The following is a 16,872-nucleotide window of genomic DNA, read 5'->3' as shown; positions in this document are numbered from 1 at the left end:
ATTGTCGTCATACTTATTTCTACCGCAAAGAGCACTGCTGAGTTCCGGTCTGAAGGGCGCAACCAGAAGTGGTTAAGGCCGTAGTCCACCACGCTCCAATTGTTAAATAATGATGTTGGAAATGAGCGACTGCTGAGTTTCTTCTCCATAGAATCTGTTTTCGGAACCGGTGGTAGAGTCAATAAAAATAAACAGGCTTGACGTTTCAAAAGTGCGTATATTAGGTCTACCTGATTTTTTTTAACGATTTAAATAGATGTGAAGGAATTGGAAGAGTTTTGTTGCACGGGTTATCCGTAATAGAAAACCCGCCCAGTTTCTTTGTTAAATAAAAGGATTAATAGAAAAAAAACAGATGGTTTTTTCATCATCACCTTTCTCAAAGAATAAGCGTATAGCGATAACGTGCTCCGTGAGGCTCGGCTTGTGGCAAACGACTTCTTAGAACTCGGCGCTAGGCCCTAGCAGCGGTTCCAACAACGCTACGTATTTCGGTGCAGGGTCAATACAAGCACATTGGGATTCCAACGTGCATCGCTCCAACTTGCTCTATTGTGAGTAAATTTGGCTTAAAGAGTTAATTACGATCAAAAGAATTTAAAGTTTAATTTCGAATTGGCATCCGGGTTCAGTTAAAATACGGGTTGCACGCTAACCGTTATAAAATAAAAGTAATAAAATAGTCGGGGCAATGCGCGCGAGAATTTTCAAAATGGCGGACTAAATCGCACGTTTTACAATTTATAACTTTGTGTGTAAGTTAGGTCAAGCTAGCGACACGTCACACGATAAAATGTCGCTAGAGCTAGTAACAGAAAAGTTTAGTTTTCTAAATAACGTTTGGGTTGTTGGGAACGTTTGAAAAAATTATGAATGATGCCTACCTGAAAAAATTTACCAAGACAGCAACTGATTAATGTTAGTAGCAAAACAATATAGTTGCATGAAGGCTGGTGTGAGAATAAAAAGGCCAAAGACCAAGAAAAAGAAAGGTGGTAAGGCTACTCTTTCCTGAGGCCACGATAAACCATTGTATAAGCTTATTGTTAACTTTTGCATTAATTATACTATTACAATTAAAAATATTCTTTACTAGCCATAATAGATTTGTTAAATCAATTTTTGTTTTGGTTTTGCCCTTATTAAATTCTTTATTTTTATATCCCTACAGTATTTCTTCTAGATAGAAGGAATAATCTATGTCCTTTTCTGTTATGCTGGCCCAATTGACAGTTTAGGTTTGAAAGCGTAACAAAAAAATAAACTAATATTCGCATAATATTAGTTAGTTGGTTTGGGGGAGGATTTGAACTAGACCTATCAGGCTTTATTGCAACGTCAAGTTTGTCTATATGACGTGGATTCTACTGAGAAAAGCCGGCAAGAAACACAGCAGTTGCGATTTTTAATAAAGGTCAACATTTTGCAGTATTTGTTTCTTTGTCATTTTGACGTTATTGATTTTCTCGGTGTCGTGCGACATTATTGTCGTCGGTGTATTCTGACTGCAACGCTGTTTGTAAAGCTGGGTCACTAAATTTTGAGCAACGTACAACAAATCTGCGAAATTAGGTTCTATGTTTTATCTTTTTACCACCACCCATTCGGATGTGTAACCAGTCTTATTCATCCAAGTGAGCGTGCCCACCGGTGTAGAGTTCGATTCCATGTTGACACTTCTCAACTGACGTAAGAGTTTTTGAACTTGAGACGTTATTTAGAGACTCCTTCTTTCTGTGGTTAATGGTAAGTATGTGTGTCTACAAATTATGAGGTCGTGGACCTGCACAAAAATTATAATAAGAGTTTTTTGGTGGAGTTCTGATGAATATTTTGATTTACATTAAAAACTTTAACTTTTAAATCGTTTGTCTTGGTTTCTCCTTTTCAAATTCTTTATTTTGTCATCCTTAGGGTACAGTATTTCTTATGGTAAAAGGAATTATCTATCTATCTATTTTTTTCGTTCCTCTGACACGATTGACAGTTCAGGCGTGAAAGCGTAACATTATAGAATAGTTATAATATAGATTAGGGGTTTGCTTTGAAACTTGAACCATTATTTGAATTTCATCATCATCATCATCAGCCCATACCGGCCCACTACTGGGCACGGGTCTCCTCCTACAATGAGAAGGGGTTAAGGCCGTAGTCCACCACACTGGCCCAGTGCGGATTGGTGGACTCCACACACCTTTGGAGAACTCTCAGGCATCCAGGTTTCCTCACGATGTTTTCCTTCACCGTTGAAGCAATTGATATTTAATTGGTTAAAATGCACATAACTTAGAAAAGTTAGTGGTGCGTGCTGGGATTCGAATTCGGCACTTGAAGCCGAAGTCTTACCGACTGAACAGTCCCCGCTTATCGCTAATATTTGGTTTTAATTACCATAAATTATCTTAAAGCGAAGTTTATAACTAGCACCAATCAAAAGATATCTCTCGGAAGCGGAGATAGCTCTCAAAGCGTGTTAATTCGTAATTAATAACTTAAAACACTCGCCGATATACCTATTCGTTAACGTCGCGTTGATTCAGAGGCCTTGTCATATTGTTAGTTCGGGGTTCAGTTCTCGGAGCATTCCTAAAGGGTTTCTCTAATAAGCTAAGGGTTTCTCTAAAATAAATAATAAATGAATAAATGTACTACGACAATACGCACATCGCCATCTAGCCCCAAAGTAAGCGTAGCTTGTGTTGTGGGTACTAAGATGCCTGATGAATATTTTTATCAATTATATACATAAATACTTAGAAAACATATAAACACCCAGACACTGTAAAACATTCATGCTCATCACACAAACATTTTCAACTAGTGGGAATCGAACCCACAGCCTTGGGCTCAGAAAGCAGGGTCGCTGCAAACTGCGCCAATCGGCCGTCAAAAGAGCAACTGCTGAGTTCCTTTCCGGCTTCGTCTCGGTAGAATCTGCCTTCTAACCGGTGGTAGAATCACTACAAACAGGCATACTTAACGTGCTTATAATATGAAGTCTACTTGAAATAAATCAATTTAGAATTTTAAGAAAAAAAGTAGTAAAACTTTTTTGTGTCAGAGCTCTTTCGGGGCCATGCTGCCATTATTTCGGCCTCCAAGCAGCATTGTTATATATACTTATGGAATGCACTCTCAATGAACATAAGACACTCAAAGTTACAAATTCAAATTTCATTTATTTAAAGTAGGCCTTATATAAGCACTTTTGAAACGTCATGTCAGTCTGTTTGTAGTGACTCACCACTCACCGGTTCGGAAGGCAGATTCTACCGAGAAGTAGCTGGCAAGAAACTCAGCAGTTGCTCTTTTCCAACATCATTTTATTATACTAACACCAGACTACTCACATAACACAATACTAGTTATAAATATGGAGAATAAATAAGAATATATAATATAAAGGTTGTTATAAATTAGGCCTACTTGAAATAAATGAATTTTGAATTATTTTGTGTATGTAGTCATTCGTATTTTTTTAGTTTCCCTAATCCTAAGGTTGCCTCTTAGAGATCGTCACTTAGCGATAAGGTCAACTTTTGTATCCTACTGCTTTTAGGATCTGCTTTCCTTTTATATTCTTTACCTGTTGTGGTGTATAAATAAGAACTAAGTACAAATAAACTTCTGGTCTGAAGGGAATGGTTGCCGGTGTAATTACAAACACTTGGGTAATATACCTACGCCTCAGGTTGATGGACACAGAGTACGTTTCAAAGTTAGGAAAACATCGTCCACTCTTGAATATCTGAACGGTATTAGTTATTATCATTTACATACATACATACATACATACATACATACATACATACATACATAAATACAAACACCTACACACACACGCAAAACAAATTTATATATGTATTTAAAATTTAATATAAAATCTATCTTGTATAAGCAAACATATTATACGCGAGTACAAGTACCAACGCGTCGCAAACTCACAGACGCACAATCATACATTCAATCATCGGGACAACAATTTAAGTAGAGCACTCTCGCCTATAATACAGGTTTTTACCTAAATCAGGGACAGTAGATTTTAAATTGCACAATTACATACATTTAATAGTAGTTAAGGCCCGCAAACCGGTATAAGAACAGAGTGGTGGGTCTTTGCTTTAAAAACCCTCTTTCAAAATTCCAAAGGCACGCCAGTTAGAGCATTATAACTATTTGACGAGGTCATTAAGTTTTATTAAAAAGTCAATAAGTTGGTATATCGAATATCGAAGGAGTAAAAGTCAAGCTGGCGAGAAGTTTTCTCGTTATCCTACCCATACTGGGCGATTTCAACTTGAGCCGTATTTTAAAACGTGGCGTGAATTAAGACGCGCACTCACGGAGCGACTTTGGAATCATTAATTTTGTCTCAAACTTACTTTAGTGTAAATATATCAAGATCTAAAACTAACGTTAGTAATGAACCGCCAATCGATCCGATGGCATCGCTCTTTACAACTTAGGATTTATAATTAATTAATCAAGTACCATGTTTAATCGGTGATAGCCTAACGGGTAAGACTTCGACATCAGTTTCAGGGGGCCCAGTTCGAATCCCCGCCCGCACCTCTAACTTTATTAACTTCTAACTAACTTTTACAAGTGATAAATTTAAATATCAAACAGGTGATATTTTTAACGGTTAGGGAAAATATCGTGAGGAAACCTGCATGCCTAAGAGTTCTCAAAGATGTGTGGAGTGTGTTAAAGTGTTACCGTTTTTTGAATGTAACAAAACATTGACAGCCTGGCTGAAGACACTAACCTATGAAGAAACTGAGGCGCTTCTTCAGTTTATTTCTGTTTAAAATGTAATGGATGTAGACGCATTTAATAACATGTACACACACACACACACACGCGCACACACACAAACAAAAACACACCATACACACCAAGACACACTACTTAATCGTTTTATTTTTATTTTATCTTGTTTTTGCTATGGAAGAGTAAGGCCTCCTGACACAGGTATTTTGATGCTTACTAGGAGGTTTTCACAACATGTATCATTTACAATGTAAGAAACGAAATAAACGTTTTTTTTTTTTTACCTATCTTCGACGGACATTTTAATTTTAATTTAATTTAATTATTCTATTTTGTATAACATGTAATTATTTAATATTATAATATTGTAATCTTTTAGTGTAACAATGAATAAAGAAAAGTAAATTATTATGTTTGCAACGTCCAGACTACATAATAGCAAATTATATGAAATAAATGAAAATAAAAGTATAAAAGTAGTTCCTGGGATAAGCGCGCTCAAGCAAACAAACTCTCCGGCTTTATTATATTAGCATAGCATAGATTCGTTCGTTAAACTTAAGACAATAAAGAATTGGAGGCCGAAATTACAATAAAAAAAGTTTTTACGACGACATTCTTGAAACTGGGTGCCATAAATCGAGCTCGCGAGTTGATTTGCAAACTTTCTTCGAGGGTGACCTCGTCTAAATAATCCTAGGCCAGTGAAAGTGGGAGGCGATGGAATATCTGAATTTGACAAGTCCAGCCGAGATCGTGCGTACGTGAACAGTGCGTATTGCTAATATAACTTACTAGCTGATACCCGCGACTTGGTTCGCGTGGATCAAGGTTTTTTTTATTTCCGCGGGAACTCTCTTATTTCCGGGATCAAAGGTAGCCTATGTTCTTTTCCATGTCCCAGGCTAAATGCATTCCAAATTTCACACAAATCCGTATAGCCGTTTTGCGTGATTGAGTAAGAAACATCCACATTTACACATTAATAATATTATATAAAATGTGACGGTAAATTGTTTAATGTTTATTGTTTATTGTTATTAGATACACAAAACAGGTAATAACTAAAAGTAGATCTAAATATAAGTAATAACAAGTTTTGTTCTAAGCTACAACCCAAAGCATGTGTACAACACTTGGAATTAAATTAAACACAAAGTAAAGATAAAATTAAAGTTGAAACAAAAAAGAAACACTTAAATAATAATGTATATATTATTTCTCTAAAGATTATGTGGAATAGTGCTAAAAATTAAAAAAATTAAATTGTTAAATTGTTTTTCAACGCCGATAAAGAAGTTTCACTTCAATAATATCACACCGGCGACGTGCCATTTAGACCAGAACACACCATTGCAGTAATGCTGCTTAGCGGCAGAAATAAGCATGGCGTCAGTACTTCCCCGGACGAGCTCTGTCACAAAAAGCTCTCATCATCATCATCATCACTTCAAGCGATTGAAGTCCACTGCTGGACATAGGTCTTTTGTATTGAACCCATTACATGGCAAATAAATGATCACAGGCATCACTGTGCCAAAGGCGATGAATTAGACTGATTAATGTAAATCCAGTACATTACTACGTTTGTTAACTTGAAAACTTATACTACGGGCTCTGACGAAGATCTTTGGAGATATAGGATGGAACTTGGCAAAGAAACTTTCTGTGTTTGCTGAACTGTTCGGAATTGCTCCCAACAACTAGATTAGACATCAAACCTACCTATCGGATTGTCAACATGGTTTTAGGGTTCCACTTTGATTAACCATGTAAACTTTATAGATTACGCTATTACCGATATGGATTCAGATTGACAATTTTATGTTGCTGATTTCGACTTTAACAAAGCATTTGACAGACTCATGCAAAAGTTTTTTTTTTACTTAAAAACAGATGTCACCATCCCTACTCTTGCGGGTGGCGAGACAAGTAGAGAAATGTAACGAAGAGCGGGCAGCAGCCTCCTATGTGCTACTACTACCATATTCTGCGATCACCAACCCGTCTGCTCAACGTGATGATTATTATTGGAAAGTATTCCCGTTGGGAGTACTGTTGTACTGGTGTACTGAGTATTTACGCTTAAGCAATTTCACTGTAAATTGTCATTTCAGCGTATGTTTCTAGATCCTTCCTTCTGTTGACTTGTTTACAATTTTTGAGTAAAGAATGTTCTTGGCCTCCAAAGCGGTATAAAAGCCAAGTACCCGTCCCGACTGAGTTAGTCTGCTCAGAGAGCAAAGTGTGGTAACATAGCAGTGACTACGATTGACCTGCGATTGGAAGCGATTTCTGGAACTTTGTATTGAAGAGAAGATTTAAGTCTTAATACAGTGTTCTTATCAAATCAACGAACCTTAGCTCGTAATAATATTTTTCCTGCTTTAAACTATTTCATTTTATTCTAACATGTCTCTTTTCGGCGTACCGAAAGGCTAAATAAAAATATTTAGGTGAATGGATATTTCCTAGCGTAATATACAGAGCATGTAAAAATTAGATTTTTTTCCATTAGGAGCCTTTGGGCCAAGCTACAAAAGCTATTAAAAGTACGCACAAAGGTATATAAAAATGTAAAACGTGCTTTTAAGCCGCCATTTTAAAAATTCCCGCGCGCGTTACCCGCCATTTTATTAGTTTTATTTTTTAACGGCCGCGTCCGGACTCCGGCCAATATTTTAAACCGGTTCCGGATTCGAATTTCAAATAAAATTTTCAATCGTTTGACCGGATTGGGCTAAATTAAATCATGGGTACAACATTTTTTTGCGAAAAATTGAATAAAGTTTTACATTTTTTTTTTTAAGTTTTGGCAATTCGCGTCTGTTACTTTTTATGTTGCTACTTTTTAACAGAGCACAAAAATGAGTAGACTGTTCGATATCTACTTCGCGTTGAAGTGATTTGGAACGAGCTCGACTTCACTTTCGGGAGTTCAAATCTCAGCACACACTATACCTTTTCTAAGTTATGTGCGTTTTAAGTAATTAAAATATCACTTGTTTCAACGGTGAACCGGTGGTCAGCGTGGTAGACTAGGGCTTAAACCCTTCTCATTCTGAGAAGATACTTGGTTGAACGTCAATCGTCGCCTCGCAACGTTGCGTCGTCGTCGCAAACGTAAGAAGCTTTACCAAATTTTGGGCTTTAAGACGGTTCTTGACAATCAAAAATGTAATCGAGACCTCCAATATGGAAGAGCTTCTCAAGTGCCTTTTTCAACTCTTAAATGCCTCATTTTTACAATTTTGAGAATTAAAACGAATTGATGTTTTTTTAAATAGATTAAGGTACGGGTATAGGCGGGCGGCCGGACAGAAAGACGCATAGAAACTCTAAACGATCGATTCACTCGGTTAAAAAAATCTAAGAAATTCCTCTAAAGCCCCTAAAAGTTAGAAAATCGATTGTTATAGCCTCCGGCCATTAAAGTTGAACAAAAATCTCTCTAATCGGAAAACGCGTAAAAATTCCGTGAGAAAACTCTTTTACGACTTTGTTTATTGCTTGTCCTAACCGACTTCGGAAAAGAAGTTCTCCATATCGCAAAATTAAACTTAGTCACGCTTGCTTGCGGAATATCTGTTCCGCTCTTTGAGCTTGAATCATCCACTATTTGGAACCTTAAATCACGTAAACATTACCAATCGCAAAAGTCCGGCTCCTGTTTTGCCTTATTTAAAATACTTTGTAACAAATGACTGCATAAATTATGTGTGACTTAACAGTAGTATGTGTGTGTTGATTCTACTGACTCTATGCTTAGAATAAAGTTGACTGTTACTTGGGGCGTAAAAGAAGGACAAACAAACAAACATTTACAATATTAGTAAGGATTTCCTTAAAGGTAATCTTTTATTTTTATGGGTAAAGGTTTTTATTGACATATTATAATCCATACTGATATTATAAAGAGGGAACGTTTGTGACTTTGTGACGTTGTATGGGGTAATCTCTGGATCTACGGAATCGATTTTCAAAATTATTTCACCGATAGAACGCTACTTTATTGTTGAGCGTTATTGGCTATATATTAACCTTAAAACTGAAAAGAACTATTCGTAAGAGTCGGATTTACAAAGTAAGTCGTAAAAAACGATCGATCGTTATCGTTTCTTACGAACGCTGCCTTAACTATGAGAGATATATGATTGAGTTCTATAGAAAAGTTTTAGAGCTTAACAATGCCTACAAAAAAGTCCGCAACAGCATATGCATAGCTATTATATTTAAGTAACAAAAAGTAGTTTTTTATATTAAACGAATAATATTATTATATACTAGTTGTACCCTGCCACGCTTCGCTGTGGCACATTGTGATTGAATGGTTGAGAAAAATAGATAAAAACAATCCTTAATGCGTATTATATATCATGCTAAAATTTCAGTTCGATCGGTGCAGAACTTTTTGAGTTTTTGAAGCGTACACAAACCAACATAACATTTATATATATATATAGATTACGACAATACAAACATCGCAAATTAGCCCCAAAGTAAGCTTAGCTTGTGATATAATAATAATCTTTATTGAAAGGTATACACCCAGTTATTAAAATATACAAAGATAAATAACAAAATAATAAAAATAAGTAACAGTATTGCAATATAAAAATATTGCAAACTCACGTCCGTCATAATAATTACATAATTCGTCATAGTTTATGGGTTATCTTATACCCAACCTTTAGAAAATCACTAAAGTTTATTTTCTATGATATGGCTACTAAGCTGGCTGATGGATATTTTATAAATATAATAAACATAATTTTTTATAATATATAGAAAAACACCCTGACACTGAAAACATTCATGTTCATCACACAAACATTTTCCAGTCGTGGATATCCAACCCACGGCCTTGGAATCAGAAAGCAGGGTCGGTGCCCACTGTGTCATTCGGTATAGCGTATGGACTTGATTTATGAAGTGCTAATTTTGAGTATGGGAGGATTATTTGTTGTCTTTTATTGTTACAATAATTGTACAATAATCGATATTGTTTATCAAAGGATCTATTAAAAGCTTATTTAAAAAAAAAATTAAAGCAATGCTCAGCGAGTTTATTAAAAGTTTTCAGGTCCGTTTAAATCACGAAAAGTTCGCAAATCAACCCGTCCTGTTTACGTCCCAGTTTGAAAAGCATCACTCGTAAAAATCGTTTTTATTTAATTTCGGCGCCGAATTTGTCAAGTTTGGACTGCGATTTATTTAATGATTTTTGTTTAACTCACATAGATAGTTTATACATACACGCTAAATACCACCCTTTTGTAGAGACAATGCGGTTATAGCAAAATAAATGCTGGCCATGGGGAGCGCGACCGGCTGGAAGAAATATATGGAATGCATTGGATTTGACGCCCTCCCTAGCGCAACGGTGAGCGCTGTGAATTTAAGTAGGAGGTTCCGGTTCGATTCCCGTCAGGGCCAATTAGGGAATTTATAATTTCTGAATTTCCTCCGGTCTGGTCTGGTGGGAGGCTTTGGCCGTGGCTACTTACCACCCTACCGACAAAGAAGAGCCGCTAAGCGATTTGGTGTTATGTCGCGTAGAAACCGATTAGGGGTATGATTACCATACTCCCTAACAGGTTAGCCCGCGAACATCTTAGACTGCATCATCACTTACCACCAGGTTATATTGCAGTCAAGAGCTAACCTTTAGTTGAATAAAAAAAAGCATGCCACAGGGTGTGCGTTGCCAATACATTTACTCACAACGCACGATTAATTGGGCGACGCGATTGGTCCCCTGGCCAGCACGTTTGGCTTCTTTATGAGAGAGAACTGAGTTCCATCCTTGGCATGTTTCGTGCGTTTTTAATTAAAACCATTAACGCCATGCCATGACATGAATTCCGGTCTGAAGGGTGTGTGGTTGTCACGTGGCTTAAAACCTACGCCTCAGATTTATGGGCATAGGACGGTGTTTGTAATACGTGATCTTTGCATGCCCTGTGGAGTGTTTATCGGTGTTAGCTTTATAAATATACTACAATACTACGACAATACACACATCGCATCTAGACCCAAAGTAAGTAAGCGTAGCTTGTGTTATGGGTACTAAGATGCCTGATGAATATTTTTATGAATTATATACATAAATACTTAGAAATACGTATAAACACCCAGACACTGAAAAACATTAATGCTCATCACCCAAAAAAATGCCAGTAGTGGGAATCAAACCCACGGCCTTGGGCTCAGAAAGCAGGGTCGGTGCAAACTGCGCCAATGGGCCGTCATCTTAATATTTTTTATCTCATCATCATCATCGTCATCATATCAACCCATTACCAGCCCACTATAGAGCATGGATCTCTCCTCCTGATCGTCCACAACACTGGTCCAGTGCGGATTGGAGGACTAGTATAGACGAGTATCTATATATATGAAAGAGAAAGTGTGTGGGTATGTTCCGTATAGGCTTCGAAACGGCTGAACCGATTTCAATGAAACTTTCAGGGAATCTCCGGGTTGACCTGGAGAGTAATTCTGTAAAGTTTGGTGACGATCGGAGCACTCCTATTTTTGGACTGTCAAACTGTCAAATACAGCTTTTATTTACTATGATGATATTCTATTGCTGGGTGTACATGGGTGTAGATAATGATCTTCACCCGCCCGAGAAGAGAATAGAAGAGAATGAATACGGAGAGAAATACATGATTTCGTATATTATGAGACTTAAATTAAAAATTGAATGATGTAAGTATATTGTTTAAATAAAATAAAGCAAAATCTAGCCCGGCGAAGCGGGCTGGGTACCCTAGTAGATTAATAATTTTAAATTTAAAAACATACCAGCAGGGACTATCTGGAACACGCAGGGCTTCTTCTGGCGACCAACGGCGTTGGTAGCTCGGCAGAGGAGCGCACCGTAGTCTCGCTCACTGGCTGCCCGGTACCGTAGCTCGCTGGACGTCCCGCCCGTTGACACTGCTAAAGTTACATTCAGTTAGTCCCAATACGAAAAATACTCTTGACAACCTTGCTTTTGTTGAACTGCCAGTAGACGTCGGCGGGGTCAGCACTGACTAAACAACTTACGCACAGAGGTTTAGTCAAGAAACGATAGGTAGTAACGTTCTTAAGTCACAAAGGAGAGCGAGTATTGGACTATCAACAGTTATTTAAAAAGTTAAAAAGTTTGTATTACACGTAAGCTTATAGAAAAGTCCTATTTTAGTATAAAAGGCTACGTAATCGATAAAAAAGCTTGGGTGTGAATTATTGCTCTAACCAATTTGCTCTTCTAATAGTTTTAAATGATAATTTGAAATGGTGACAACAAAAAAAAACACCCAGCTAAGTTTTTGTGGGCTTCTACTTAGACCGGGACTCGTTTGGTACCCTCGTTGCTTTAGTTTTAAGTTGACGAATATGGTTGTCACCGTCATATCACTACCGTGTACTTCTCATGTAATGTACGCATCAAAATGCCATCTATGGGCCTACTTGAATAAAGATATTTTTGACTTTAACTTTGACTTTATCGCGCACAGAATGAACCTCAGCGATGACACTTCAAAACTCTATCTATATATCTTGTTAAACTGCCAGTAGACGTTGACGGGGTCAACCCTTGCTATAAAGTTGACGCACTAAATCTTATTTGATCGAGCAACGATATAGTAACGTCACTATCTCAAATAGGAGGGTACTTATCAGTCTATCTTTGAGTACGTACTAACCGTATCTCACTGACACTTTAAAACTCTCTCTGCTGTTTTTGAACGGCCAGTTGAAGGCGACGTCAGTTGGTCTGTACATCGCCCGTAAGGAGGCGGATTTAGTCGAGTAACAACGCCCTCCAATGTCACCAAATGACGTCATTTGATGACATTGGAGGGCGATTTATTGAACACCATTTGTTAAGTATATACTCGTACTAATCATATCTCGTAGGAGACACTTAAAACCTATCGCTAATGTTGTTAAGCTGCCAGGGGAAAGCAAAAACTGCGGAGTCAGCGTTATACACACATCGCACTAGTAAGGAAATAGGTTTGTAAAGAATTACAGCACTTTATCTATGATAAACCCGATGATTCTATTAAGTATATAAACAAACCATACTTTGTATACTCATTGATAGTGTACTGAAGGCCGTTATTCTACTTTCAGTACACTATCAGATATTATTCAAATTCAAAATATTTTTTATTCATGTAGACCTTATTACAGACACTTATGAAGCGTTCATACATTAAACACGTTACACTAATGTTACTGATGGTGAAAACTGCATTCGTTAACTTATAACTAAAACTAGGAGGGTTCCAAACGCGCCCTGGTCTAAGAAGAGCCCACGAGGTTTTTTTTTGTTATCACCATCTAATATAATCAATTAATATAATCATCGGGTTCATCATATATAAAGTGCTGTAATTCCCTATTTCCTAACACACGCATGCCTATGATTAGTCATACCATATATTGTCCACCATATATTGTCCTACACGTTCTTCTAAACGAGCCCCTAGGTTTTAAGGTGCCAGATCTGCTATCTTACACTGGAGGGGCTAGTTGTTTGACCATCAATTGTAAATGGGTACCTTTATACTAACCATATCTCGCCGGGGATACTTGAAAGCTCTCGCCGCTGTTGTTGAACTGCCAGTAGAAGGCGACGTCGGCGGGGTCAGCGCTGACCGTGCAGCGCACGCGCAATGGCTCGTCCAATCGAGCGCCGATGACCAGTGGGGTGAGTTGAGCACACAGTGGAGCGACTGTTAAGCCAATTAACAGTAATTATAAATTTTACGTTATTTTGTGGAATTTCATTTTTCACTAGAAACTATAGTTTTTCCAAAAAAAAAAAAGTTAAATTCTCGTTAACGAGCCGCTGTAAGAGCAAGAATCTTCCATCTAGGTGACACTGTGAGATGACACAATACCAAGTTAAGTTTTCTTAGTCTTAGAGTACAACTGAGTATGTTAAATATACTTCCATAAAAAATCGCCTCTCGTAAACTTTGGATCGAGGTCAGTTCTCAAATCGTTCCCAAGGTTTTAGCTGACACAGACATGATAGTGCATTTAAAATACTACATGTAGCGACATTAATTATATAAACTAACATATATATTAAGTTCATTGTGAATTACTAACACTGTACCATTGTGGTCATAAATTCAATAATTTACATACATAAAAGTTACCGTTAAGACACATATCTTAATATTCTGAAAGGGCTGGTCTTTTGGTGGTCCAGTGTTCTGGTATATATATTTGTTAAATATATAATAGTGAAATATATTTAACGAAGATATTTACCACATCACTACTTCACTTCGAACTCACTGTTATGAGTCACTTAGAAAACTTGGTGACTCATAACAGTGAGTTCGAACAAGCGACCGGTTTACGCTGCAGTTTACCGATACCGTTGCAGTTTACCGATACTCTACAGTTTACGTTGCTCAATTTTTTTATGTCCACCCACATAGCGTAAAATCAAAATTTGTTTTTTTCTAATAAACTATATAGCTACGCATAAGTATTATGTGAGATCGTCATTAGTACAAGTTATAAGTATAGTATAATTTATTTGAATAAGTGTGAATAATGTGCTTGCGTTCGGAACCAGCACAGTTTATATAAGGTAAAAAATATGTTACGTTTTTTTTGCGTAGGTGATAAGGTTAATTTTTAGTTATTGTATCTTTATTTACTTATTGTATATGTTTACAAAAGTGTGTTAGCCTGAACAAAAAAAATTATTAGTTTTACGTTAGCAATAAGAACTTATAATATGTATTGCTTAACATTTGTTACATTTTATTGACAAAATAAAGAAATTTTCAAACTACAAATAGTGAAATAGTAGTTCTAGAAAAGCGGAGTCCTCGCACCTCGAAGAGCCCGTTAAGCCGTCGGTACCGGTTGTAACCACTAACATGTGATAATAATCCTTAAAACCCGCCAACGCGCATTGAAGCAGCGTGCGTGGCCTTTACTCTAAAGCTGTCCAGCCGCAGAATTAATAACACACAGAACCCTCACTCAGACATTGAACAGTGAAAACTCCACGCGCACGTGTTTTCCACACCCGAGGAATGTTGCTAGCTCACAAACTATATCTCATTTTCCCCATTTTATGGTAAACGTTTAAAACATTAGAGGTAAAATAATTACTGTCAACTGTTTAAGAATTCAAACGGCATTAAGTGACTAACCTAACCTGTTCGAGAAACGCTACTAAAGTGGAGTGATTTTTGATGCTTCAATATTAGTCGTGTACACTTTCTGCATGTTCTTAATTCTGTGTGCCCAACATTGGGAGGTTAATAGTGAATGTCTTGCAGATACTAAGAAAGATCAGGGATGCGTCATAAAACAAGTAGGTACAACTTACACTGCACTCGTAAATAAACTGCTTGGCTACTCGATTCTCCAATTTGGTTAGCAGCCCTACAAGCATACAGACCACCGTCTCGCTTCGTCACTTTCTGAAGAACCAGTGACTTGGTGCTGATGAAGACCCCCGACGACATGTTCTGTGTCACCAGATGGTCCTGTAGCAATGATATTTGTGCTTTACTTAGAACTATATTTAGATTACGAGGTGATTAAGGGAATATAACGGAGGCTGCTATCCGTAGTTGTATTTCTTTGATCACCAACCTGGCTGTCCAGTGTGATGATTATGGGCAAACCCTCCCATCGGGAGAAGTCTTAAGTCGAGCAGTAGACTGTTATAGGCTATTGATGATAGGAAGTGAAAAAACAGGAAAAGGTTAGGACGTACACAAGAATAGTTTATCATTAGATAGATATCTTCCAGAAGACCTCGAATGTTTTCCTTTACAGGATCAAAATTTAAACAAATTTGGTATGTAAGAATATTTGAGGAAGGATTACGAGTTTCTGCACTCCTGTATTCAATGGAATTAAGTTTTTTGTAAAAACAATTTCAATAGTAGCCCCTTGTAAGGAAATTGCTGCTGTCAAACACTGTGCCTTAGATAATATGCTGAGAAAATAACCGAGACCTTATTGGAGTAGCATAGTTGGTCTAAGCTCCCTGGAAATCTGTGCCCAGTAGTGAGTCCTTAATGGACTGGAAACGTTGCTACGTTGCTGCATGAAAAAAGATGGATACACTTTCGCATTCATAGCATAAGTATGTGTGTATGTGTGATTACAAATTGCTTGAATTGAAGTCCCCAGCCCAGCGGACAGTCGATGCCAAGCACGTGGATGAAGGCAAGTGGCACAAAACCGAGGAATTTGAAACTCCCTACAAATGTTAGCAACGCATTTTGGCAACTTCAGCTGTGGTCATCTGTGTCGGGTAACGGAAAGAAAAAAAATGGTCGGTCTGCTTCACGTCTGATCACATCACGCGGCAGCTTTCACTGAGACTGCAGATAAACAATACCTTGTACTTTGTTAAAGTAACTTAATTAAATTACTTTACAATCTGTTTGTACCTGTGTGTTTAAGTTTTTACAAAAGGCAGATGTCCGGCAGACGGGTATTGGTTTGGATGATGATGATGGTAAATGGAAGATGACCAAATCTTATCTCAAAGAAGAAATGTAGGGTAGTCATAAAATAAAATGAACTCACTCACGTTATGGTACCATGAGATGCGGTGCTCCCGGGGATTGGCGCGGATGTTACACTCGAAGTACACGTCGTCTCCCTCCTTGATGTCATTGGGGTTTAACGTGCTGCCTAGCGACATCGTCAACACGGGTCTGTCTGCAGAAAACACCCTGTTAGTACTGACTCTCCATCTTGAATCCTACTGATACTCTTCTTCTTACCCTTATCTTAAATTTTATTATATATAAAGAAAGAAAGAAAGAGTTTCTTTGCGAGAGTTATCAAAAAAAAATGTGGAAATTCTAAAATCTGAATGATCTCTGATCTGCTCTATAACTGCCATGTATCTAACAGGTAAGCCTGCTAGCAAAATAGACTTCATCATCCATATCATCAGGTGAGATTGCAGTCAAAGGTCACCTTCTGAATAAAAACAAGAAAATAAAATAGGCCTATAAAAGGAACATTGATTCTTAGAGATGGTATACTTTTGAATAATTGTTTTGTAATATGCGTAAAATAGGCTTAGATAATTGA

The 16,872-nt window shown here is 37.3% G+C and overlaps 1 protein-coding gene across 1 annotated transcript in view; it reads right to left on the bottom strand.

Moving 5' to 3' along the window:
• LOC120633751 (hemicentin-2-like) overlaps positions 1–16,872 on the bottom strand; it is a 128,929-nt gene that overhangs the window by 25,470 nt on the left and 86,587 nt on the right. Inside the window, exons 7-10 of the mRNA XM_039904085.1 lie at positions 16,361–16,491; positions 15,140–15,299; positions 13,350–13,511; positions 11,584–11,718 (exon numbers count right to left, since the gene is read on the bottom strand). Coding sequence (XP_039760019.1) covers positions 11,584–11,718; positions 13,350–13,511; positions 15,140–15,299; positions 16,361–16,491 — 588 coding nt within the window. The remainder of the gene's footprint in view (positions 1–11,583; positions 11,719–13,349; positions 13,512–15,139; positions 15,300–16,360; positions 16,492–16,872) is intronic.

Source organism: Pararge aegeria, chromosome 22 (genome assembly GCF_905163445.1).
Source record: "Pararge aegeria chromosome 22, ilParAegt1.1, whole genome shotgun sequence".
NCBI classification, from domain to species: domain Eukaryota; kingdom Metazoa; phylum Arthropoda; class Insecta; order Lepidoptera; family Nymphalidae; genus Pararge; species Pararge aegeria.
Note: the sequence above shows the minus strand (reverse complement) of the source record. Positions and strands in the feature narration are given on the sequence as shown.